This window comes from Octodon degus, unplaced genomic scaffold, assembly GCF_000260255.1.
Source record: "Octodon degus isolate 3935 unplaced genomic scaffold, OctDeg1.0 scaffold00019, whole genome shotgun sequence".
Taxonomy (NCBI): domain Eukaryota; kingdom Metazoa; phylum Chordata; class Mammalia; order Rodentia; family Octodontidae; genus Octodon; species Octodon degus.
In genome coordinates, this window is record NW_004524595.1 from 2786009 (window position 1) to 2809495 (window position 23487).

The 23487-nt window shown below is 51.1% G+C and overlaps 1 protein-coding gene across 1 annotated transcript in view; it reads left to right on the plus strand.

Annotated features, from left to right (window-relative positions):
* Alk (ALK receptor tyrosine kinase) overlaps positions 1–23487 on the plus strand; it is an 854626-nt gene that overhangs the window by 803522 nt on the left and 27617 nt on the right. The window contains exons 12-19 of the mRNA XM_004627384.1: positions 1289–1451; positions 11156–11306; positions 16778–16909; positions 17872–18016; positions 19362–19544; positions 20734–20832; positions 21261–21413; positions 22408–22512. Of these exons, the coding sequence (XP_004627441.1) occupies positions 1289–1451; positions 11156–11306; positions 16778–16909; positions 17872–18016; positions 19362–19544; positions 20734–20832; positions 21261–21413; positions 22408–22512 (1131 nt within the window). The remainder of the gene's footprint in view (positions 1–1288; positions 1452–11155; positions 11307–16777; positions 16910–17871; positions 18017–19361; positions 19545–20733; positions 20833–21260; positions 21414–22407; positions 22513–23487) is intronic.

Consider the following 23487-nt stretch of genomic DNA (forward strand, 5'->3'; position numbering starts at 1 on the left):
CCTGCTCCTTCCACTTCATCCTTCTAGCTCAACTCACAGGTACAGTTTGGCAATGGGCCAAACAAGCGGTACAAAAATGCCTTCTGGGAAGACTGAGTCTTTTTAATTAACAGGTTTGTCTCCTCAACACAAATAGATCAGAAAGTTAACTATCAGCCATTCATTGCAAGTGTCAATGGACTCACTACCTGCTAGCCCTTGAAATGACCTTCAGAAATCAACACCTTCATTTAAAAAAAAAAAAAAAAAAGCACAAGTACTCAGTGGTGAGTAGCTGTAAATGCCATTAGAACTTCGTTTTCCTGACCTCGGGACCAGGATTATGTTACAGAAGATGGCCACAGAAGGCCTAGTTTTCAGATTATCAATCTTGCCCCACAGACTGTCAATCTGATTATTTATAATTGGCAACCCAAATTAACCTCTTACATTTTCATCATTAAATGAGTCCCAAGTCTTCAAGCAAATTTCCCTTTAATGTTTTAGTGGACAAAGCTGTATCACTGAAATTAATTTCCTTTCAGTTTTTCAGGGTAGACTTTAACTCAATCTGTCTTTAAAGAGAAATAATTTTGGCAACTTGATAATGAGGGTTTTTTTAATTTTAAGTAAAAGTAATTTATCAAGAATACAGTTTGTAAAGTTTGTCTAAGCTGTTAAAAATATTAGAATTTTAGGTGATAAAAGATAGGAAAATTTCTTGAGGCCTGAGCTGGTTCAAAGACAGACAGTGTGAAAGCATGTGTTCTAGAGATGGAGGAAGTTTGTGTCAAGTGCTCCTGTGGTGCCCTAAGAAGCCACTTTGGGAGAGGACAGCATGAGGTGGGCTTGGGCCTAGGAAAAGGAGACAGCATTTAATCAAGTTGATTATTTTTCTGGGGATTTTTTATCATCCAGATTGTATAGACAACTTAAAAGCTACTCTAGTTGAATTGCTAAACCTAAGCTGATTATAATGAAGCTGAGTCCTGCTCAGTTGAGGGGTTGTTACCATGTGGTTGACAGGATAAACCATACCCAGAAAGTATGAGACCTCCTGCTCCCACCTGCCCTGGGTCCCTCAGCAGGACTGGAGCCATCGGACTAATACTGTGTTTGATTTACTCTGTCCACCCCCCCCCTGCGCAAGTTCAAAGATTCCAGTATGTGATGCCAACATGTTGGCAATGGGTTCGATGCAGTCACAGTAGCACAGATTCACCACTGTGGCCACTGGACAACCCAGGGAGACCTGAGGAGGAGAAGGGGCTGGGCCAGGTGAGTGACTGCCTCTTCTTTTGTGTCACAGTTCACTGGTTGTTCACCACATGTGGGGCGAGTGGGCCCCATGGCCCCACTCAAACCCAGTGTAACAACGCCTACCAGAACTCCAACCTAAGCGTGATGGTGGGGAGCGAAGGGCCCTTGAAGGGCGTCCAGATCTGGAAAGTGCCGGCCACTGACACCTACAGGTGAGTCTGAGAGTGGGGAGGCTGGGGGCTGGACCTACTCCCTTGAGGAAGACTTTATGCACACACCTGCGGTACACGAATACGCAGGGGCTCCAGGATGGCAAACCCTGGTCCACAGTGGAGTGTAAGGGCTGGAGGTGGGGCATGGGAGCAAAAAACCTACGTCCTTTGTCTCCTGGGAGCTCAGAAACTATGGAGATGATATGTGTACAGGAACTAGCTCCACAATTATTACTAATCATTATAAGGATGATGGACTATTCTTCAAATACTCCTTAGTGCTTTTCAAATAAGGAAATTCATGTAAAAATATTTGGGAAGCAAAAGCACAACCCACACAAGTGCTCATATTCTTGTCCTTGAGCTTCATTTTCCAAACCATCACTGTCTGCAGACAAGTCTTCTCTACTGCTTCTTCTCAGCTCAACCCCAGCCCTGCAGCTTTTCACCAGGGCAGTGTCAGACAGGAGGGAGGATCGCTCCTTGTGCCACTTTGAGACCACAGTACTAGGCAGAGCTAATGAGTGTGCAGGGCTGGTTAAAACCCAGGATTCAGGTGCCTGATTTGTGTTGGTGTGTGGGTGTGGGTGTGTGTGTGTGTTGTGCTGGAGAGGAAATCCAAGGCCTTTGGCATGGTAGGCAAGTACTCTACCCCTGAGCTATATCCCAGTGAAAATGTGAATTTCCACCAACGTCCAGTTGATGTTAATGCAGCCTTTAAGAATTACTCAGTTTCACCAACATCCAGACTTAAAGAAGCCCACGCAGTCCTCATGCAGGCTCTGGGGCAGGCAAAGCTGGCGCTGCAGTCTGTATCTTAACAATGAGGAAACAGGAAGGGTCTGGAGGCTGCCAGCAGTCACAAATTCAGAAACCACCTACAAGGTCAGGCACCAGGGGTACAGCTCCTCACCGCCCATCAGTCCGGCCCACAGCACACAGCTGGGCTGTCTTTTATGCCATGCTGGTGCCACTTCCCCAAGAACACGGTGGGTCGGGAGCCCTCCTTCCCTCCCTGCAGCCCCCACATCCAAGGAAAAGCTTCTCAGTTTGCCGTGTTTTCTCTCTCAAGCTCACCATGTCCTGTTCTAGGATGGCCCCATCCTTGGGTAAATGTGTTCCAGGCAGAGCGCTCAGTGCTTTGTAAATGACATTCTGGGCAGGAATGCGATCACAAGGTTTAGCTGTAATCAGGTTAGCTGCTCCAAGTCACCCCCACCCCACCAATAAATGTTCAAAACACACCCAGCCACCCCTGGCCCACTATATCAGGCAAGCCAGACCTCCTCTTCCTGCCAAGCAGAACCTCCATGCATTCCCTTATAGGGAGGAAGGGATTCCCAGGAAGAGAGCTTTGAAAGCTTGCTGAGGACCCATATTTCTCCAGCTTTGAGCAGCGAGCTAGGTGGCATTGTTATTGATAATGTGTTAGCCTCCCTGTTCCCATAGGAGGAATCTGGAGTCAGAGATCCAGAGCCCCAGCCATGAGGCTGCACACTCACCGGCCAGAGCTGGGATTCACACCCAAGATGCTCTGGCTCAGACTCTGCTGTTTGCACTGATGCCCACATCTGAACTCTGAAAGGCACAGAGAGGGCCAAAAAGACAGAAAAGAGAGTGGCTCTAGGAACCATCCGCAGCCACTCCTGGAAGCCTCTGGAGATGAGATCTTGGGAGGGGAGGCCCGGCCATTTAAAGGGATAATGATAGAGTGTATCCTATAGACAAACTCAACAAGAGGGTGAAAGTGGAGCAGCTTTGAGATAGCCAGAGAGCCCAACAGTAGCCCCCTGAAACTGCCCATTGTGTCCCCCTGGCCCAGGCTAATTCCAAAGCCACATTGGCCAGGACTGCCCTGCTGCCTCGCCCACACAGCCCCACCCTCAGAACACGCCTCGTATGAATCCTCTTGGTGCACTCCCCCGAGTGTGAATACAGCCCATCCAGATTTGCACAGGTTATTCAATCCCTTGAGACTGTTTCCCTGCATGTGACAGAGAAAGAGATGCTAAGCTTTTCGCAATGGCTGTGATGCCTGACACAGCACCAGTATGTAGTAAGAGCTCGCTGGCTGTGGACAGAGTGCCCCACTGGAGCACCGATGGTAGCAGGCAGTGGGCACACAGCATTCCCAGGAACAGGCCAATGCTGTGGGCAGGAGCCCTGGACTTTTCTGTTTCTGATGACTTTTTTCTGACTTCATCAGCTGGTCTTTGGCTTTTGAAAGATTTGCCCTGCCAGAGGAGCTACACTTGGTACATAATAATTAATTAATTCCCCATTTATAATTAATCATAGCCATATGTAAGTCTAGTCAGGCTTCTGATTCCAATGCCACTGCATTGATAAAATCCTCACTAAAATTAGAGAACTGTTGCCTTTGTCTTAGAAATGTTGAGACTATCTTGTTGCTGCCGGCATTGTCTGGGGATTGCCTTTTTTTGAAACACACACAAGGACCTATTTTTCTGTTGAACCAGTACACCTTGAAGTGTTCAGATTAGTAAAGGGGACATTGTAAACTGGCTTAAGATAAAGCCAATCAACATGAGAGGATCAAAACTGAAGTGCATGGTTTGAATTGTTGTTGTTGTTGTTGTTGTTGTTGTTATTGTTGTTGTTGTTGTTGTTCAATCCTTGTATTTTAGCTCAAGCAAACATTTCCGACCCTTACCTCATTATTGACCCTGGATGATACTTAGAGCTTTGATGATAGTATCTACTGGTCACACTAATTTAGTAATCAAAGAGTCAGATAATTAATGATTTGCTCTCTAGACCACATCAAAATGTCCCCAAGTCAGATGATCCACATTGAAAAGTCAGTGCCTTTCTCTGGAGGACTTTTGCTCCTTTGTAATTATTGTTGTCAAAGAAGTGTGACTCATCTAGTGAGAAAAACATAGGATATGCCACAGGCTGTAAGAAAAAGGTCCTTGGGAACAGAGGATGGCAGCCCTACTGGTGGAATCCTTCTATTTTGGAAGTGTGGTGCTCAGCTAGTGCTGTCTGATTGGGAGGAGGTAGGACAGCACTATGATGGCTCCCTCTGGTGGGTGGGAGAGTAGAAGGGAAGAAAGCGCTTACTCTCACAAATATGACTACATACAAGGTGGGGAAGAGGGATGGGATGTGAAGGGCCTAGGGAGGAGGTGAGCATAGGCTGCTGCTATGCCTTGGGGCCCTCATCTCTCCCTCCACTTCTTTTCCTTCCTGTATCTGCCTGTCTTCCGACAACAGTCAGGGCATCCTTGGCCTCTCTGTCTTTCTACACATCCTGCTTGACAAGTCTTAGTGCACCATGGTAAACACACGTCTGACACCAAAAGTAAATCCAAGTCCCTGCCCGAGACAAGCTGTGGCCAGTGAGGGCAGTGACCATAGAACAAGCATTTCTGTGTAAGGAGAAAGAGCTACAGTGGGTGTTCGTGCAAGGTACTTCCTCAAAGGCCAGGCAAAGGTGTTGCACTTGGTAATAGTGAAGCTTTTAGACTGAGCGCCAAAGTGCTACCCAAAACTCATTTAATGTAAGTGCCAAGACTGCCAGTAAACCTGAATCCTGAGGTTCTACTTTAGAAAAAAGCAACTCTGCATCTTAACGTCTTTTGTCATAAAGAAAATCACAATAACGCTTGTGCCATAGGTTCACCACTGCTAGCTCAGCCTGGGTTCAAGGACAGCTTGCTGGAGACAGAAACCCGGGTTCAGTCTGAAGATTCTTCATGAGAGCTGTCTGTCTGGAGGAGGGAGGGCAGGAGGGACACCGCAGCCAGTGCCCACACTGGTACTGGAAGTCAGTGGGATGGTACCTGCGGGGCTGCAGGCTGGAGGCCACATCCAGGGCAGCCTCATCTCCCAAAAGCCTTGAGCTCCCTCTGGTGCCAGCAGGAAGGAGGGAATTGGAAAAAGAAACCTGCAGGCAGGCGCAGGACAGTGGACCTCTAGTTGGAGAAGAGGGCTGGCCAGCAAGGCTAGAGGTGGCGAGGAAAGTCAGATTTGAGGAGAGGCAGGTGGAGGGAGGGCAGTGCCCAGGACACAATTCACACTTCTGATGGGTCCTTGAAGAAGCAAGGACAGTGAGTGGCAGCTACTCTCTTCAGGGTCTTGACTGAGAAGGAAAAGCCAGGTTGGGTGGTGGGAAGAGGGACAGTTGGTAAACAGCACTTCCAGACCCTGGCTCTGTGTGACAATGTTCAGGGTGCACTGGGAGTTGGTGCAGTGGATGAAGGAGGCAGTCACCATGGTGCAACAGAAACTAAATTGTGGGATTCATGCCTGGTCTCATCATAAAGTAGAGATGGACAATGGCATCCCAGCTCTGAGGACTGTCAGGGACTTAGGGAGCATGTATATGAGGTGCCCAGCAAAAGGCAGGGGGTGAGCAGCAGGTGCCACCTGCCTCCTCTCACTCTCGCTGCCTTGTCCCCTTCTGGACCCCACTCTGTCCCTCCAGGCCTCTCTCTTTTGTTCCCCCTTTTCTTCAGTTCAGTGTCTTTCCTGGCCCTTGATCTTCCCAAGACCTTCCCATCCCACACAGTAATCACATATAAAACATTGCTCATGCCGGGTCCACAGCTCCTGATGCCAGTTCTCACATACTTCATTCACTCTTTAGACAACAGGCCTCAGATCCCAGCCAGAGTCACTGACCTAGGCCACAGCTGTTCTTGGTGCTTGCCTCGCTGGCTTCTGGGACCACTGCACAGGTAGCAGTGTCCTAGCATCGTAATTCAACCGAAGTCACAAACAGTCATAGAGCCCCCACTGTGTGCCAGGCACTGATCCACATGTCCTACTGGGCACTGATCTATAGAGCACCCACTGTGTGCCAGGCACTGATCCACATGCTCCTACTGGGCACTGATCTATAGAGCCCCCACTGTGTGCCAGGCACTGATCCACATGCTCCTACTGGTCACTGATCTATAGAGCACCCACTGTGTGCTCGGCACTGAGCCATGAGGTTCCTACTGTGTGCTAGGACCTAAGTCATGGAGCCCCGACTATATGCCAGGCACTGTGCCAGGGGGCTTGTCCTGTATTCAGCCCTGAGCCACAGACCTCTTACTGTGTGCCAGGCACTGAGCCATGAGGCTCCTACTATGTGCAGGACATGGAATGAATACTGCAAGACTTGTAGGGAGGAACAACAGTCCAGAGCCTCACAGTCTCTGGAAAGACTACAGAGCAGGACAGTTCAATACCAGTCCACAATGCCAATCAAGTTCTAGACAATACTAGAAGAGACATCACAAGGCAGGATGGAATTACCAGAGTGACTGCACAGAGCCTTCACTATAAAGAACATGGGGCAGGAAAGGCCGCAGTGGCAGGGTGACTCAGCAAAGAACAATATGCTGTAAGCACAGTGGAGGTCGAGTCCCACTTCTGCTCCTGGCATGCCATGGGACTGTGAAAGCAGCCGTCCTTCTCTCAGCAGCCCCATTTGCTGCCTGCAGGGCTGAAGAGGGAGATCCTTGCGATCCCAGCAGGCTTCAGTGCTCCTAGACACCGAGGACAGTGCAGGTAGCCAGGTGCTGAGGACAGAACAGGACCATGAACCTCATTCATGGATACGCCAGGAGCACAATAGGGCACCTCCGCCAGAAGCGCCTGCCTCCCCTGGTCCCTTCAGCTCTGACCCCCAAGGTGTCACCTGATGGTGCGCATGACCCACGTGGGAAGTCTGACTGCACATCTGCTTGGGAATTTCCCAGCAGCCAAGCCCTGGACACACTCAGATGTCCCTCATAAGTCCCCCTGGTAACTCCATAGGACAAGTAGACCTGACCTTACCATCCCCCACCCCATCCTAGATAAAGAAATTGACACAGATGTGGAATTTGGGATCTGCCCAAGGGGCCTCTGTAAGTTAGAGACCAAGCTCAGAGCTGGGTGCTGGTCTCCCACATGTCAAGAGGGTGGTACAAGGGAGAAATAGGGAGCTTTGCACTTCTGAGCGGGGTCCCCCTTCTCCTCTACCTGCCCAGGAGGGTTCAGACACAGCCAACACACTGCACACAGCTCGGACGAACTTGCAGGCTCCAGCAGGCAGCCACTTTGATCTGCTGCTAATTCTTTACTTAAAAAGATTCACAACTCAATTACATCAGGTAACAATAGCTCACAGTCAATAATACAAAATGCAAACCCAATAAACACCCATTCTGACCAGGAGACATGGATTTGGACGAGAAAAAAAAATAAAACAAAAAAAAAATTACAGCATCAACTCATTGAGAGCAGAATCTTGTAATTTCTAGTAAATTGGCATCATTATGAGTCATTTTCCCCACTTGAGTGGCAGGTATATTAATTTCTTGTCATTTGTCAACCATCAAAAATAAATTGTTTACAAGGACTGAGGAGTAAGCTTCAGAGATGGAGTCTTTGCTTTTCATTCAGGCTTGAGCATTGTGTTGTGAGTCTCCAGGTGCCAAGCCTTCTGAAGTGCTGAGGCTGGCTGTGCGCAGAGGAGGGGCCTGGGTGAAACACAACACTCCTGATCCCACGGGTGGGTCTGCCTCCTGCCGGGCACACACAGCAAGTGAGGGAGACTGGCAGGGTCAGGCTCTGGGGACCTAAGCAAGGCTCCTCAGGCACAAAATTTCAGGAGACACTGCTTCTTGGGTCCACACATGCATGTTCAGCCCCTAGAGGCAGGGAGCTCACAGGCCTCATCTTCCCCACCACTCCCCAGCCCCACCAACCCCACAAGGGACTGAGAGGCAGCTTGGATTTGGACCTAGGTCTGTCTACATTCCCACCCTTGCTTTTTTCACTGTGGTACATTTTTCTCAGACAAATCAGCCCTGCAGTAACTTCTAGAACTCGCACTGACTCCAAGCACAGGGCTCATCTCACTGCGAGATCTGGATCAAAGCAGAGGGAGCTGGCATCCAGATCTGGTTAAGAGTTGGGGAACAAATAGGGAAAGACTTAGAGAGGAAAAGCTCAGAAACAACTTCTAAAATGTAATAATTTGGTTAAATTTAAACATGTGAAAGAGTTCAAAATGATTCATAATGAATGCACATTTATGCAAATATTGCAGAAAGGAAGGAGCAGGACAAAGTTTACCTCTCAGCCATAAGCAGCAGGGGTAGGACGAGGACTTAGGCAGAAGTTTCCTGAGTAAACTGCACCTTCAGGTTGAAATGACACTTATGCAGCCTGAGGAAGCCCCAGAAACCTGGAATTGCAGTCAAGCAGGACATGGTGAGGCTCCTGCTCATGTCTGTCCCAAGACTGTGCATTCTCTAGAAGCCACACTGCCACCACTTCCACTGTCCCCTGCTTGGGATTCTTCTCTGAGCTGAATAATTCTGCCTCCTCTTTCCTTCGCTAGAAGTCTTCCTTTTCCTCACTTCCCACCTGCCCATTTCTGAGGGATTAGGAGTGTCTGTCTGCCTCAGGCGCCGAGGGAACCAGGATAAGGCGGTGTCCCCTCAAAACCCCACACACTCTGAGCACTTGTACAAACCTTCCAGGTATAGACAGAACAGGAAATGTGTGGATTTGGACCAGAGTCTGCCACTGGCTAACTGCATGGCCTCAGATGAGGCACTTAATCTCTCTGAGCCTCAGTTTCTTCATCTGTCAAGGGATATTAATAACATCTACTATGCCCATGTATTTGTGGGGCATGCTATGTGTATGAAGCGTGTCTAATGTTGGTTGGGCACATGGGGGATGCTCTGTAATGAGTCCCTACTTCCCTGCCTAAATCTGCAGTCATGTCTTCACATGCCCTCTGCCTGCTCTCACCAGAAATCCCAGAGGCTCCCAGCCTCCTCCTTCTGGTCACTCGAGCCCTGATTCCTACCCTCTTCCGCTTCTGCTTGCCTGAAGTCCTGTGCACCTGCTAACCCTACCACAAGGCCAACCTCAGCCTCTAGCCCCACCTCAACCTCACACGTGTGGCCCCAGAACCTGCCATCATCCTCCATGCCCCTCTGCCCTGAGCATCTAATGTCCCATACTCTTCACAGAATTGTACAGTGTCCTCAGGCTTACCTGCCAGCATCTCCTGATGTTGAACACCACGTGAGTCTGGAAAAGAGGAATTATGTGATACTTCTTTTGTCAGGGAAAAAAGAGTACTCTGGGCCCCTCAGAGTACTCAGCAGTAGGAAATGGCCTACTCCAATCTTGGAACCACAGAACCCTCCTCCACTCTGCCTTCCTAACATAGCCATCTGATGGCTATAAGATTTCTCTTTGCATAACCATGTCCATTTGCCCAGTTCTTCCTAAGCCCTTTGGAAGCCTGGATCCTATCTCAGTCCTCCTCATGTCCACACAGCCTGATGCCCTGCATAGCAGTCAATAAGCTCCCCTGGGACCTAAGCACCCACCAAGACCTGGGTACAAGATTCTATGCTTATGTCCCTGGTAAGCATAGGACCTTTCCTATATACCAGCAAGCACCCAGTCCCCACATGGCACTGCAAAAGAGCCTGTGTTCTGCCTTGGGAGAGCCCCCCAGAAACAACCACCCCCAGAAAAATGGGGGCATTTCCCAGAATGTGGGTGGACAAGCCAACATGCATGTAGGTGGGAAAAACAGCCTCCTGTCTCTCTTCCTAGTTTTTCAGAAAGGGATCTGAATACAGGGACATAAACCCCACCCAGGTCCCCTTCCTGGCAGCTGCTCTCTGGGGAGACTTGGGTTAGCGTTTGCTAGCTGGGATGCTCACTGACTACAAGACATGCTGCTCTCCTGACAAGGCTCACAAATAGAATTCTCTCTCCCCTCTCCATCCTTGCTTGACTTCATCTCAACAAGCTAAGAAGCAGCAGATGACATTCCCACATCCCCATGCTCTGTTTTTATTCTCATCATGATTGGTTGTTTGTTGTCTGCGCACAGATCGCTCCAGAAGGAGTTCCTGGTGGGAAGGGAGTAAACAGTCTGGGCTCATAAGCATGTTCTCCTCAACCGTTGCATGTGGCACCTCCTTGTGTCTAGACCTCAGGGGGAGAATTTAAAACTTTGTACCAAGTCAATTACTGCTGTTCCCACCATTCACACTACTGTAATGAGTATTTGCCGACTGCCTGTCTTGGGCTGGCCATGATTCTCATGTGTCTGGATTCCATGAATCTTCATTACACTTGATGAATAGGGGCAGGTTTTCCTCTTGTCTGCACTGTATTGATGAACAGAGAGGTTCTGTTGTTTGTCTATGGTCACATGAATTCCTTGACCTTGACCTATTGGACTGGGAATTCCACAATGGGAAAATCCTAGGTATTTGGGAGACCATGATCCCAACTCTTATTGTTTGATTGTTCGTTTGTTTGATTGGTTGATTTATTGATGATCTGTTTTTGAGACAGTCTCACTATATATTTTGGGCTGCCTTTGGACTCATTGTGATCCTCCTGCCTCAGCCTCCTGAGTCCTAGGATTAGAGACATGTGCCACCACACCTGGCCCCCGTTCTCTTTCTCTCTCTCTCAACTTTCTACCTTTCCCTCTTTTTCTCTCAAATACCTTCCCAGCCCCTCACCTTCCTAGCACTGTGATTGAGGTAAGTGACCCCCGTCCCTCACTGACCTTGAGCATGCTCTCCTGGCAGTGGGGAGAGGATTCCCTCCCTGCCAGCTTCTGCACCTGGCCCCATGGACGCCTCAGGGTTGGCAGGAAGGGCATCAGCCTTCACACCATTGCTGGGTCCGCTCTGCTTTGTCTGTTACAGCATCTCATGCTATGGTGCCGCTGGTGGGAAAGGTGGGAAGAACACCATGACACGGTCCCATGGTGTGTCTGTGCTGGGCATCTTCAACCTGGAGAAGGACGACGTGCTGTACATCCTTGTCGGGCAGCAGGGAGAAGATGCCTGCCCCAGTGTAAGTGCTCCGAGCAGGGCCTTGTGCTCCACACTCATCCTGTGTGGGAAACCCTTGCAGGACACCAGCACCCAGCGTACTCCTCCCTGGAGTCCATCCACACCCAGAGTCCGCAGGACTTGCTTCTAGATCCAGCTGCAAATGGCCTTCCCTTCCCAGGCCACTAAGGTGCCTGAGGAAGCTGGTGTTCTCTGCCTGTTGGAGTTTTACATCCTCACACAGGCTAAAGATGACGTGGTGGTTTCATATTACCCTTCAAACTGAAGGACTGAATTTTCTTTAAGTGGACCAGTGGTGTTTCTTCTCAGCAGAGTATGAGTTAGAACTCCCTCCCTGAACTTTCTTGGTAGGGCACTATTGCCTTTAATTATGTTATTATTATAAATAAGAAAATGCCAGATGAAACATTTCGTATCCAGCTCCAAATCACAGTTTTGGCCACATGTAAATATATGTAAATGCACAGAAATAATTCTGAAATATCTACTGTACATACTAGGGTTTATTTCTGGGGAGGGCCTGTATTGAGAGTGCTTTAGAAATAATGTCTGAAAGTTTTACTAAAAGAATGCTTTCCAAAAAAAAAAAAAAAGAATGCTTTCATATATACTTATCATGCATTTAAAACTTAAAAAAGAAAAAAATGTAAAGCATAGGCTGAGAGCTACAGTACTATGAAACTCAGGTGCCACCTTTTAGAGATGAGGGAAGTAGCGAGGACAGAGGTGAAGGCACTCGTCCCCGCTCACGCACACACTGACTCCTGTCTTTGCTGTGCCCTGCCCTTCCCTGGACCTCGATTTCTATAGCCTCCCACCCATTTCTGCTTACAGCCCATAGCTGAACAAGACTTGCCATCCCAGAGATATCCTGCCACTGGGTTTCTGACCCTACCAGATGCTCAGCATCCAAGGGAGTAAACTGTCATGCAGGATCTGAGACAGCCCAGGAGGCGGCAGCGAGAGCTAAGCGGCAGCTGTACAAACCCTAAACATCCAGCGTTGTTTGTCTCTTGCCTGTCTGTACTGGGGGTGCCAGGCCCTGGCCATGCTGGCCAGTCCTCAGTATCCTGCGGGGCACACATCCTGACTGGGCCAGGCCTCAATGGAAAACAAGGCTTCAGGTGGAGTGGGGCCTCCTAGAAGGGGTTCAGCTGGGGTTCAGTGGCCACAGTAGCTCAGTCCCCAGGAACTTGTCTGAGAGAACAGATGGAGGGGGTGGTGGGCAGGGGCAGAGACTACAGAGAAAGCAGTGTAAGTCCACAAAATCCACTCAGAATCCCTAAGAGGCAGCAGATAAGAATGAATGAAGCTCAGCCTTCCTCCCCTACTAGATTCACTTAAAACAAAAGAACAGGAGTAAACCTGACGGGTGCAACTCTCCGCAGAAGAAATGTCTCCACTCCAAGTTTTATTTAGCAACTATAATCAAGACTTTCCAACCTGTTCTAATATATCAAGTCTTTAAATTACAGGCTGCTGTAATTTTTACAGGAATTTATTGAGTGCTAATGTAATTCTTTCATCTAAGCAGAAAGATTGCACTGACATCTGCAAGGGACTTTTACTTGATTGGATTGTAATCAGTTATGTCTTTTCAGATGACCGTGTCTTTTTAATTCAATTGTAATCTACTTGTTCCTCAGGGTTGCTGCACTTTATCATTTTTATTAATCAACCTGTGTGCTCGCCAAATGTTGTAGATGCGCAAGGCGAGTTCCCGAACTGGCAGGAGGCGGCGCTTCTCAGGCAAGAACAGAGCGCGGCCGCCCTGCCAGTGGGGCTAGGCACAGCCAGGACGTGTAGGGAAAAGAATAGGTCTTCCCTAGTTGGTTCACACCTCTACCTCGGAATCATCACAAAAGGAAAAACATTCTCAGGTCGTTAGAGGAATGATGTCTAGAGATGATCTCAAGAGAATGGCACGCGCTCCACGAATAAAACGGCGCCTTCCTGGCTGAGCTACACCCCATATAGGGGTCCCTCTTCCTGCATGTGTGGCCACTCCTGAGCACCTGTGCATGGCGTGGGCTCAGCTGCTGCACACTGCCCCGTAAACACACACACACACACACACACACACACACACACACACACAGTCCCTGCTCCTCTGGTTCCTCTATACCTCAGCTGGTGGCCTGAGTCTAAATCAGGCTTTGTCGGCAGAAGTACGTACCATTGGCATTCTGGAGAAACTCGCTATGCAGGGATGGAGCACCATTCTGTGCTCTGTAGGATGTTCTGTCCTCTATCTACTCACTTGATGCCCAGAGTGTCCTCCAGAAGTGACCATCAGAAACTTCCTCCAGACATCTCCAAATGCCCCATAGGAAACAAAAGCACTGGTCTCCCTGTTAAATCCCATCACTACTGTCACCCACTAGTCACCTGCTGGGAAGGGCCAACCCACAGTCCGGACAACTCTCCGTGCATTCGGACTTACTCAGAACATATGTATCAAGTGCCTCCCCTGTGCCAGCCACTGTTCCATGTGTTCAGTTCCAGCCACTGTTTTGTGAACCAAAGAAAGGTCTTCGCCCACAAGGAACTTACATTTAGCACAGAAAAGAAGAAAATATTTGAAGAAAGAGCCAACCTGGCAAAGGCCAAGTCTCTGAGTGGGAGTGTGCCTGTGTGCCTAGGGTAGGGAGTAGAGTGGGCAAAAGGAGAGGTGGGTAAGAGATGAGGTTCGGGTGATGAGGTGGAGCACACCATCTAAGGATGTGTTTAGGCCACAGGAGGCTGGGGGGGCCACATAGTGACATAACGTGATGTGTGCATTCAAAGCCCGGCTCAACTGCACTATGAAGAACAGAGGGCATGGGCACAAGGGAGAAGAAGCAGGGCAAGGGCTTCAAGGGCCATTGCACTGATCTGGGCAAAAGACTATGGTGGCTTGGACCAGTAATGTAACAGGAGAGGTGGTGGAAAGAGTTGAACTCTGCGAGTATTGTGAATATAAAACCTAAAAGGACTTCCTGCCTGGTTACACGATTAACTGAGAGAAAGAAGACTGAGTCCAGGATGACTCCAAGAACTGTGCCTGAGTCACTAGCGGGAAGGAGCTTCTGGCCCCGTGGCCAGAGATTGGTGTGGGAGGAGCAAGTTGGGGACATGACCTGGAAGTTAGTGTCAGACATGGGTGGGCAGAGAAGTGGAGGCTTCGGGGAGTCAGCACAGAGACCACAGTTCAGGGTCAGGGTAGAGAGACACAGTTGGCAGAAATCAGCATAAGCGGAGGTAGCTTGAGATGGCCTAAGATGTGGGACGGATGAAGAAAATCAAGGATGAGCTTGGGGACTCCTAACATGTAAGTTGAGAGAGAGAGAGAGAAAGGAAAAGAAAGACAAAGAGAGAGGGAGAGAGGGGGAGAGAGAGAGAGACAGAGAGACAGAGAGACAGGGAGATAGGGAGACAGAGAGACAGAGAGAGGAAGAACCAGCAGTAAAGAGGGCTGAAAAGGAGGAGCCAGGGAGGTAGGAGGGGAGTCCAGAGAATGTGGAGTCCTGTGAACCAGACAGAAAAGTGCATTAACTCTACCACATGCTGCTGCTGGGACCAACTAGATGCAGGCTGAGAATGAACCGTTACACACAGACTCACACACACACACACACACACACACACACACACACCTGATTTAAAGATGTCTGGAGCAGAACAACAACAGGCACCCCCTAGGACGAGGAGCAGGGTTTATGGAGTCTTAGCAATGCGGGTTCAGACTAGCCCCTCGCTTACAAAGAGAGGCAAGTCCAGGACGCGCAGTAACCTGCTCAGTGGAGCCCAGCAAGCTGGCAGGAGCCATCCAGAGCCCAGCTGGACTCCGTGTTCTCGGCCCTGCTGGTACCCCACGTTCCTTCCTCCCTGCCCCACCGCAGCCCTGCTGCAGCCCATCTCGCCCCCCCCGCACCCCATTAGCAGCACCTCCTCCCCACAGCCTCCCCTGGCCCAGACAGTGCTGCGTATGCACAAGAGAAATGTTAGTGCTCTGTAGCAGCAATTCAGAGTCTTTCATCCACGTTAAACCCACTAAAAAATATCAAATTATTTCCATCATTAAATCCAAAATGCCATAAAACAAATTGCATCTCAGCTGTTTATCTGGAAATTTCTGTAGTACTCGTTGCCAGCACCCCTGAATGCTTCAGCCATAAGGAGTGGCTCAAGATGAACGGCCGTATCCACTGGCTGGTTACACAGCCATATTTGATGGAAATTTGATATTTTATTGGCTTTTCTTCCATTAAGTGAAGGAAAAGTAATTTTCTTCCGAGGTCAGGCTGATGTTTAGAAAATTTATCTGAGCTGTGGTCGCCAAAAGCAGGTGACTATTCTTGAAGCATTAGGTTCTTTACTAAGGGAGTCTAGAATTCTACATTACAGAAATTTCTGGCACAGTCCCAGGGACTCCCAGATCCCTGAGTCCCTGCTGGGAACCTGAAGGGTCCCAGAGTGAGTCCAAATTAAATAATAGCAACAGCTACCTATCCCATCGCTTCAGGTGTGAAACGCTATACCAGACACCTGACTGGAGGATGAGAGGACTGGAGACACTCAGGCTGGGAGGGGAGCCAGTGCACCCGGGCCCCGGATCTTCCCACTCCTCCCATGGGAGACAAGAGCAGTGTTTGGGGCTGTACCGGGGATTTTTTAAGACAAGAAATGAGGCATTAGCTAGGAGGAATGTCCGACATGGAGGACTGACTTGCCCAAAGGTGACCTGGGGATGGAATCTGAGTCTGTCCTTGTACTGCTGCTTTTCCTTTTGGTTTTTCTTCCTTAATGGGTTGGGGGGGGGGCTCTTCCCAGGGTGCTTTAGAGCTTCTCCAAAACCTGAGTGGCTCTTCGCTGAGCAGAGATGAAGTCCAGCTCCTCTGATTGCATTCAAGGCCTCCTGTTGTGATGTGACTATGAAGTGTCATCCCTCTCCCTGCCCCGATTTATATTCCTCCAGCTGTTTCTCCCACATCAGGCCTTTGTCATCCCTTCTTCAGACTCGGAATGACCCTAGCAGGTCCTCCTGGGCCATCTCTGGCCAAAGGTGGATTTTGCTGAGCAAGAGACCCTAGTGCTTTGCCCCGCACGCCACCCTCACCACCTGCCCTCTGGGCTCAGGACGCTCCCGCCTAGAGTGATCTAACTCTTCCAATCTGTGCTAAAATCTTTCCCTGTCCTTCCAGACCCAACCTAGGAAAGCCTGCTGCAGACAGTCTTTGATAACCACCAACCAGCATACAACCTCCCTCTCCTACCCAATTCCTCATGACATTTCATGTCCAAGCTGTCCTTAAAGTCCTTCCCTAATACTGCCTATAGTGATGGTTATTTGTGTAAATTATTTGCCCACTTAGTTCAACCATAAGCTATTTCAGACAGAGTTAGATCCTATCTTTAAGCATACAGGTTTGTTTGCATGGTACATCATTCACCCTCGTTTGGGCATAAACTTCATGTTTTTTGTTTCTACAGACAAACCAACTAATCCAGAAAGTCTGCATTGGAGAGAGCAATGTGATAGAAGAAGAAATTCGTGTGAACAGAAGTGTGCATGAGTGGGCAGGAGGAGGAGGAGGCGGGGGCGGAGCCACCTACGTGTTTAAGGTGAGCTCTGTCTGGCCAGATTCCCAGGGCAAGGACTGCACTATGTTGTGGTGTCTGAGCCTCAGGACAGCCTGGAGAGAACCCATGGGATGCTCTATTCCCCACTTAAAGACGAGAGGCTGAGGTCCAGAAGGAAGTGCACTGGCTGCCCAAGAAAGGGCAGCTCTGTCTTACTCACCAGCCAGTCCATGTTCGCCATGTCAGGACTGTTTCAGGGCTCCAGAGGGTCCCTTGTCCTTGCTGGGCAGCTGTCTGTCCTGAGGCAGGCTTCTCTGACATCATCAAAGCCTGGCCACAGGCCCCTATGTGCAGGGGCCTCCTTCTGTGTGCTCCCATGGGGACAGTGATCCTAAGGGCTTCTTTATCTTGAACTTCTGGGGGTCAGAGCTAAAGCCTAAGAGCAGACAGGAGAGAATGAGCAGAGACACATGCTTTTAATCATCAGCATCCGGGCCTCTACCCTGCAGGTAGTCTGAGGAGTGTCAGGAAAGAGGCTGGAATTAGTGGCCTCCGAGACCCTGCTCTAGTGATTTCACTTCTGTCCTTGAATCCTGGCTCAGAGAGAAGCTGGTAGGGTGGGCTATGGGAACATGAGTTTCAGGCATTCAAGTCACCTCAGGTCCAAAGGTCACCCTACTGTCCTGCAAATACATTTAAACCAGGATTAAGGGGCTGGGGAGATAGCTCAGGGGTCTAAGCGCCTGCCTGGCAAGCGCGAGGACCGGGGTTTGATCCTCAGTAGTACATGACATGCTGGCCCCAGGCCTCTGAAACCAGGCATGGTGATGCATGCCTGTTGTCCCAGCTCTGGGAGACTGAGACAGGAGAATCACTATGAGTCTAAGCTGCACAGCAAGACCGTGTACCTAACTAATTAATCGATTAAAATAAACCGGGACTTGAGGTGTCCAGAGTAGAAGCCCAGCTCAGTTTCCCGGTCTCTGGGTGTCTCCTCTGGCCAGATGAAGGATGGAGTGCCTGTGCCCCTCATCATTGCAGCCGGCGGTGGCGGCAGGGCCTATGGGGCCAAGACAGACATGTTCCACCCAGAGAGACTGGAGAATAACTCCTCGGTTCTGGGGCTGAACGGCAATTCCGGAGCCGCAGGTAAAGCCCCATGGCCCTGCCCTACCCCCAAAACCTCCCAGGCACTGTGTGGCCTTTGCCCACACCAGTGCCCTCAGGCACCTGAAGGCAACATAGTCAGTCGCCCCTAAGATGCAGTATCAGAGGAGAGGGGGCCAGCAGGATTCCAGCATGTGGAGGTTACTGTGGCAGCCAGCCGTGTGCAGCCCGTACTCAGCCTGGCAGTGCCTCCATTGACCAAGCTGCATACCTGCCCGACGGCCTTCACTCAGCTCTGCTGGGCCCCAGTGTGGATCCGAGCTTTATTTTCTGGACCGGGCTCCCTCTTCCTAGCACATGGTTATCCCTCTATGATGCTTCTCCCCCAGCATGTCCCTCTACTGCCCCTCTGGGTCCAGAGAACCTCTGCAAGAGTCCTCCCAGAAGGCCCTTCCAGACCAACAGACCTTCTGCGTTGGCTTCCAAGCTCCACCACCATCACCTTCTAGAATTTTGGGGAGTAGATGTCTGTGAAATGCTATGCAGGACAATAAGGGGACACGGCAGATACCACTGTCACTGGGGTGACATACTTCCAGACTTCTCTGCTTCTGGGGCAACTCCCAATCTTTGCTCTAAGGCCACCCAGAACAGGCTGAGCCTGGGAGCAAAGTCCCTGCAAATATGTGCTCCATAAGATTCCTGTGGGTCCTGACACATGGTGGTTTGTGGAGTCTCTCTCTCTCTCTCTCTCTCTCTCTCTCTCTCTCTCTCTCTCTCTCTCTGTGTGTGTGTGTGTGTGTGTGTGTGTGTGTGTGTGTGTTTTTTTCTTCTCTCCTCTCCCATCTCTTCTTCCTGTCTTACTTGTAACACCCCATAAAGTGGGTCTCCTTATTCTCAAACTGAGGAAACTGAGGCTCAGAATAGAGAGGTTCACCCCCAGGGTTTCACAGCCAGCACACTGTAAAGCTCACGGGGCTTCCCGGTGTCTGGTCCTGGGTTCATGAGAGACCTCTGCAGGCCTTAAACAGTTCACTGGGACCAAGTTCTTGCTAAGATGAGAAGCAGTCACCAAATGGAATGTGTGATGCCTCAGGAGCTAGCGGGGAAGGGAAAAAGCAGTTAGGGCCATGCTTCCTGCCTACCTCCCTGCTTCTGAGCAGGAAGCTGGGGCAGAGGCAGGCTCAGTGCAGACCAGCAGTGGCCTAGGTCTGCCTGGCCCTGGGCCTGATCGTGGCCCTCCAGCTGTGCATGCTGCAGCTCCTGGCCTCCACAATGACAGCCCCAGGGAGGTGCTCTTTGAGGGATCACCCCTCTAAGCACCCCACAGCCTGCTACCTACCTCACCGACATCCTCAGGGCTACACTTTCTCCTCTCTCCCTGCAGGTGGTGGAGGTGGCTGGGATGATAACACTTCCTTGCTCTGGGCTGGAAAATCTTTGCTGGAGGGCGCTACTGGAGGACATGCCTGCCCCCAGGCCATGAAGAAGTGGGGGTGGGAGACAAGAGGGGGTTTCGGAGGGGGTGGCGGGGGGTGCTCCTCAGGTGGAGGAGGCGGAGGATATATAGGTAAAGATGATTCGTGTTCAAGGTGTCACTCCCCCCACCTTAGTCCTAGGCACCCCTCTCTGCCCCTCCCAGCCCCTCTGACCCTCCCAATACCCCCCCCCTCTAGAATGGCCTATGATCCTGTAATGTCACTGCACGTTCCCCTTGGCCTGGCTGGCCAGCCAGAGGCAGGGTGTTGGCTCCCGAGCCAGCATCCTGCCTCTCGGCTCCCTTAACAACATCAAAATCCCATGTGATCCTTCATCCTCAGAGCCAAAAATAAAAAGGTTTTGGCTCCCCAGACCATTATTGAAGCCATTGTAAGGGCTTACTAGCTTAAGAACTGTGGAGGCCAGACCCCCCCAGCCCCACACCTGCCTCAGGGCTTGAGCTCCTTAAGGGACCATGTGGCCCTTGCCCAGGCTCCTCTTCTACCTGCCCAGCCCAGCTCACCCACTGCCAGAGGAGCTATTCCTGAGGGCCACTGCGTGCAGCCCCAGCCCAGCCCCCCAGCAGTGGCCTGCCATTGACCACCCCCACCCTGGCTTTCTGAAGCTGAGAAGCTGAGAGATAACGGCTCCACCCTCCCATAGATTAGGACACACTGCATGCTTGCACTGTGACATTTGTGTCTGTGTTTGCTTTGATGCTGCGTGAGAAGCTTGTGTTAACCACATGTTCTTCTTTCCCCAGCCCTGGGTGGGTGGGAGCCCAGGGTTGTGGGGGGCGAGCCCAACAATAACCCATAACCAGATAAAAGGAGGGACAGGAGCCTGAAGGCACAGGGCTCTTCTATCTGCCATGCCCCAACACTGGCAGTGCAGTGGGGCTGGCAAGCAACTCCTCAGAACAGCTGTCCAGGCCAATGCTGGAAGCAGCCCAGGGGTCTGACCTGGCCAGGGGAGACCAGGACACAAACACTCTTGTTCATGCCTCCCACCTCCTCCTGGAGCCTCTGCAGAGCATTGAAGACTCCCCAGGGAGTGGCCCTAGCCTGGAGAGGAGAGTGACCCAAACCCTCTGCATCCACTGAGCCAAGACCAAGTGCAGCCGCTGTGCCCAGAGTCTCCCTTCCCTCCCTACCTCCCCAGCCCCTGAGGTCCACAGTGGCCCCTGGCTTGGGCCAGAGTTGCATGCCCTGCTGATGCGCATGTGTGTGGACAGTTGGCATCCGCCTCTCCGTGTTCAGTGCTTCTCTGATTTGCCACAGGTGGCAATGCAGCCTCAAACAATGACCCTGAAATGGATGGGGAAGATGGGGTTTCCTTCATCAGTCCCCTGGGCATCCTGTACACCCCAGCTTTAAAAGGTACCTCCCTCTGCTGGGTGGTGGAACAAATTTCCTTAGGCAAGTTCTCCCACCAAGCTAAGCCTCAAATTTGCAGACCTGTGTCAGGGACACAGCGTGGACCCATGGGTCCCTTTCAGGCAAGTCATCCCATGCCTTATCTCACCATGTCTTCAGGAAGTCAAGATGTGTGACTTACTGTGGACACAGAGACAGGCAACGAGGAAGGCTAGTCCCAGAGAATTTGGCGGCCAGCCTCAGGTTCTGCGGGGCTCTGCCCCGGCCCATGGAAGTGCATGCCCTTACCAGCTGCACAGTAAGGCTTCCTTGCACAGAGCTGTTTCCATTGGCGATAGGAACTACGATTGGGGATCAGGGAACACAGTGAGCCTGAGGGCAGGGAGCAGGGTGCAGACCCAGCCTAAGACCAACCCCCTCCTTGTCACCAGTGATGGAGGGCCATGGGGAAGTGAATATTAAGCATTACCTAAACTGCAGTCACTGTGAGATAGACGAATGTCACATGGACCCTGAGAGCCACAAGGTCATCTGCTTCTGTGACCATGGGACAGTGCTGGCGGAGGACGGTGTCTCCTGCATTGGTAAGGGGGCAGGGATAGGGAGGGAGGAAGGGGACAGAGCCCGAGAGGCCATGCTCAGTGTTCAGGGACACCTCCAGCTTGGTTTTATAAGTGTCCAGTCCCTTTCCTGCCGGTGCTCTGGCAATGGGGCGGAGGGGCCCTTTAGGAAAGTGGGAGCATAGCTCCCGAAGGAGTGCCAACTCCCACCCAAGGCATAAAACCTCTGACTTCACCAAAGGCCATCCCAACTCTACTCAGACACCCAGAGGCAGGAACACTAGCCCTCCTAAGGCACTTCATTATATCAGGAGGCTGCAGAACAGGAACCCTGTTCTTTGAGCTTCCTCTGGTGGTTCCTCACTGACTACAGCCTTTCACATGAGGATTTGGTGACAGCGCCCCATCCCCCTGTACATCTTCTCCAGATGAAAAGGCCCAATCATTCTGACTGTGCAGATACTGTTATATGCCTCCACCCCTCCTGTCCCTTGTTCTGGGTGTCAGTGTGGCTTTTGATATTTGGTGGCCCATAACAAGCAAGATGCCACTATGTGAGCCACCAGTAGAGGCCACGCTGGGCCCTGCCTTCCTTTCCCTGGGTTGAGGCTTTGGGGCCACAGAACTATTCAGCCTCTCAGGGTATTGATGGGGCCCACTCTGTTGTTGAGTCATGAGAGTGTGGAATCCCTTCAGTCCCCAGACCTCTCCTACATGCTCTTCTGTTGCTCCTGTCCCCCCGTCCTGTGCTCAGCTGTTGATGTCTTAGAACATCCAGAACTGATATTCATCCTATTAAACTTTCCCTTTGGCCCAAAGCTACTGTTGTGAAACTGTAGAACAAGATGAACTTGCTTTGTGCCCAAGGTCCCCTGAAAACTCAAGATGGGAAGCCACAGGTGGCTTTTGTCCTGACTGAGGCTGGAGCCTCTCTCTGGCTTGGTGAGGGGAGCGGGGTGGAGGTGGCTCAGAGGAGAATCAATTTGTAGCGAGCACCCTGTCCGGACCTGTCTTCCAGTGTCACCCACCCCAGAACCCCACCTGCCTCTCTCACTGATCCTCTCTGTGGTGACCTCTGCCCTGGTGGCCGCCCTTGTCCTGGCTTTCTCTGGCATCATGATAGGTGAGTGTGCCAGAGCCCTGGGACTTCCAAAGGGGACAGATCTAGAAAAGATGAAGAGTATCTCAGGTGGCACCATGGACGCCAGGGTATCATTCTATTTCCTAGTCCCTGAGTGGGAGGGGGTGATGACTACGGCGGAGCAGAGCAGAAGCTCCCAATGTTCCAACCCCAGAGCAACTGCAGTATCCCCAGAGAGCCCAGATCCTAAGCCTCAGCCCAGGTGTGGCCTCTCCTGTGTTCCTGGGGGCTGGGCTGCTCCTTGGTGGCTGACAGGGGTCTAAAGCCCCCCAGGCACACACCCTGGGACCTCGCTCTCAGCCCACATGGGCCACAGTAGCCACAGATCCTGGAATAGCAGCAGGCCACCACCTGCACTGCCACTGCCATCAAGCAGAGAGAACCATGTGTTCAGTTTGCCGTGTATTTCTCTTCTGCCTGTGAGCCATAGTGGCTGCCAGTGTTGCAGAGGCCCAGCTCAGCATGGGCCAGCCACGCCATTGCTGGCAGTAAGATGCCCAGGACTGAGGGGCAGGGACATGAAGAAAGGCAGAGGGAAAGGCTCCCAGCCGCTATCCCTGGGGTGGGGGGTGGCGGGGGGACTATTCGGTGGGCAGGGAGAGGGCAGCACCTGTTGTGTCCCCACATAGCACTGTTCTTCAAAGGGACAGGTAATAAGAACTCACACTTGTTGCACACTTGCTGCATGCCTGGTGATTTACATTTGAGACCATTAAATCCTATGCTGGGACTCTGAGTCACTCCTGCGAAAGGGGTGGAGCAAGGATCCAAACACTCATTCATTCACTCTTCCACTTCCTTCTGCTACTCCTGGTATCAGCCTCACCCACTCCACACCTGAGGCCCCTTCGCATTCCTTCTCACCCTCTGTGCCTACCCTGTCTTCCTTTCCCCCTCAAACTAAGAAAGAAAAGCCTGTGCTCAAGGAGGCTACATTTCAGACAGGCTGTGACTAGG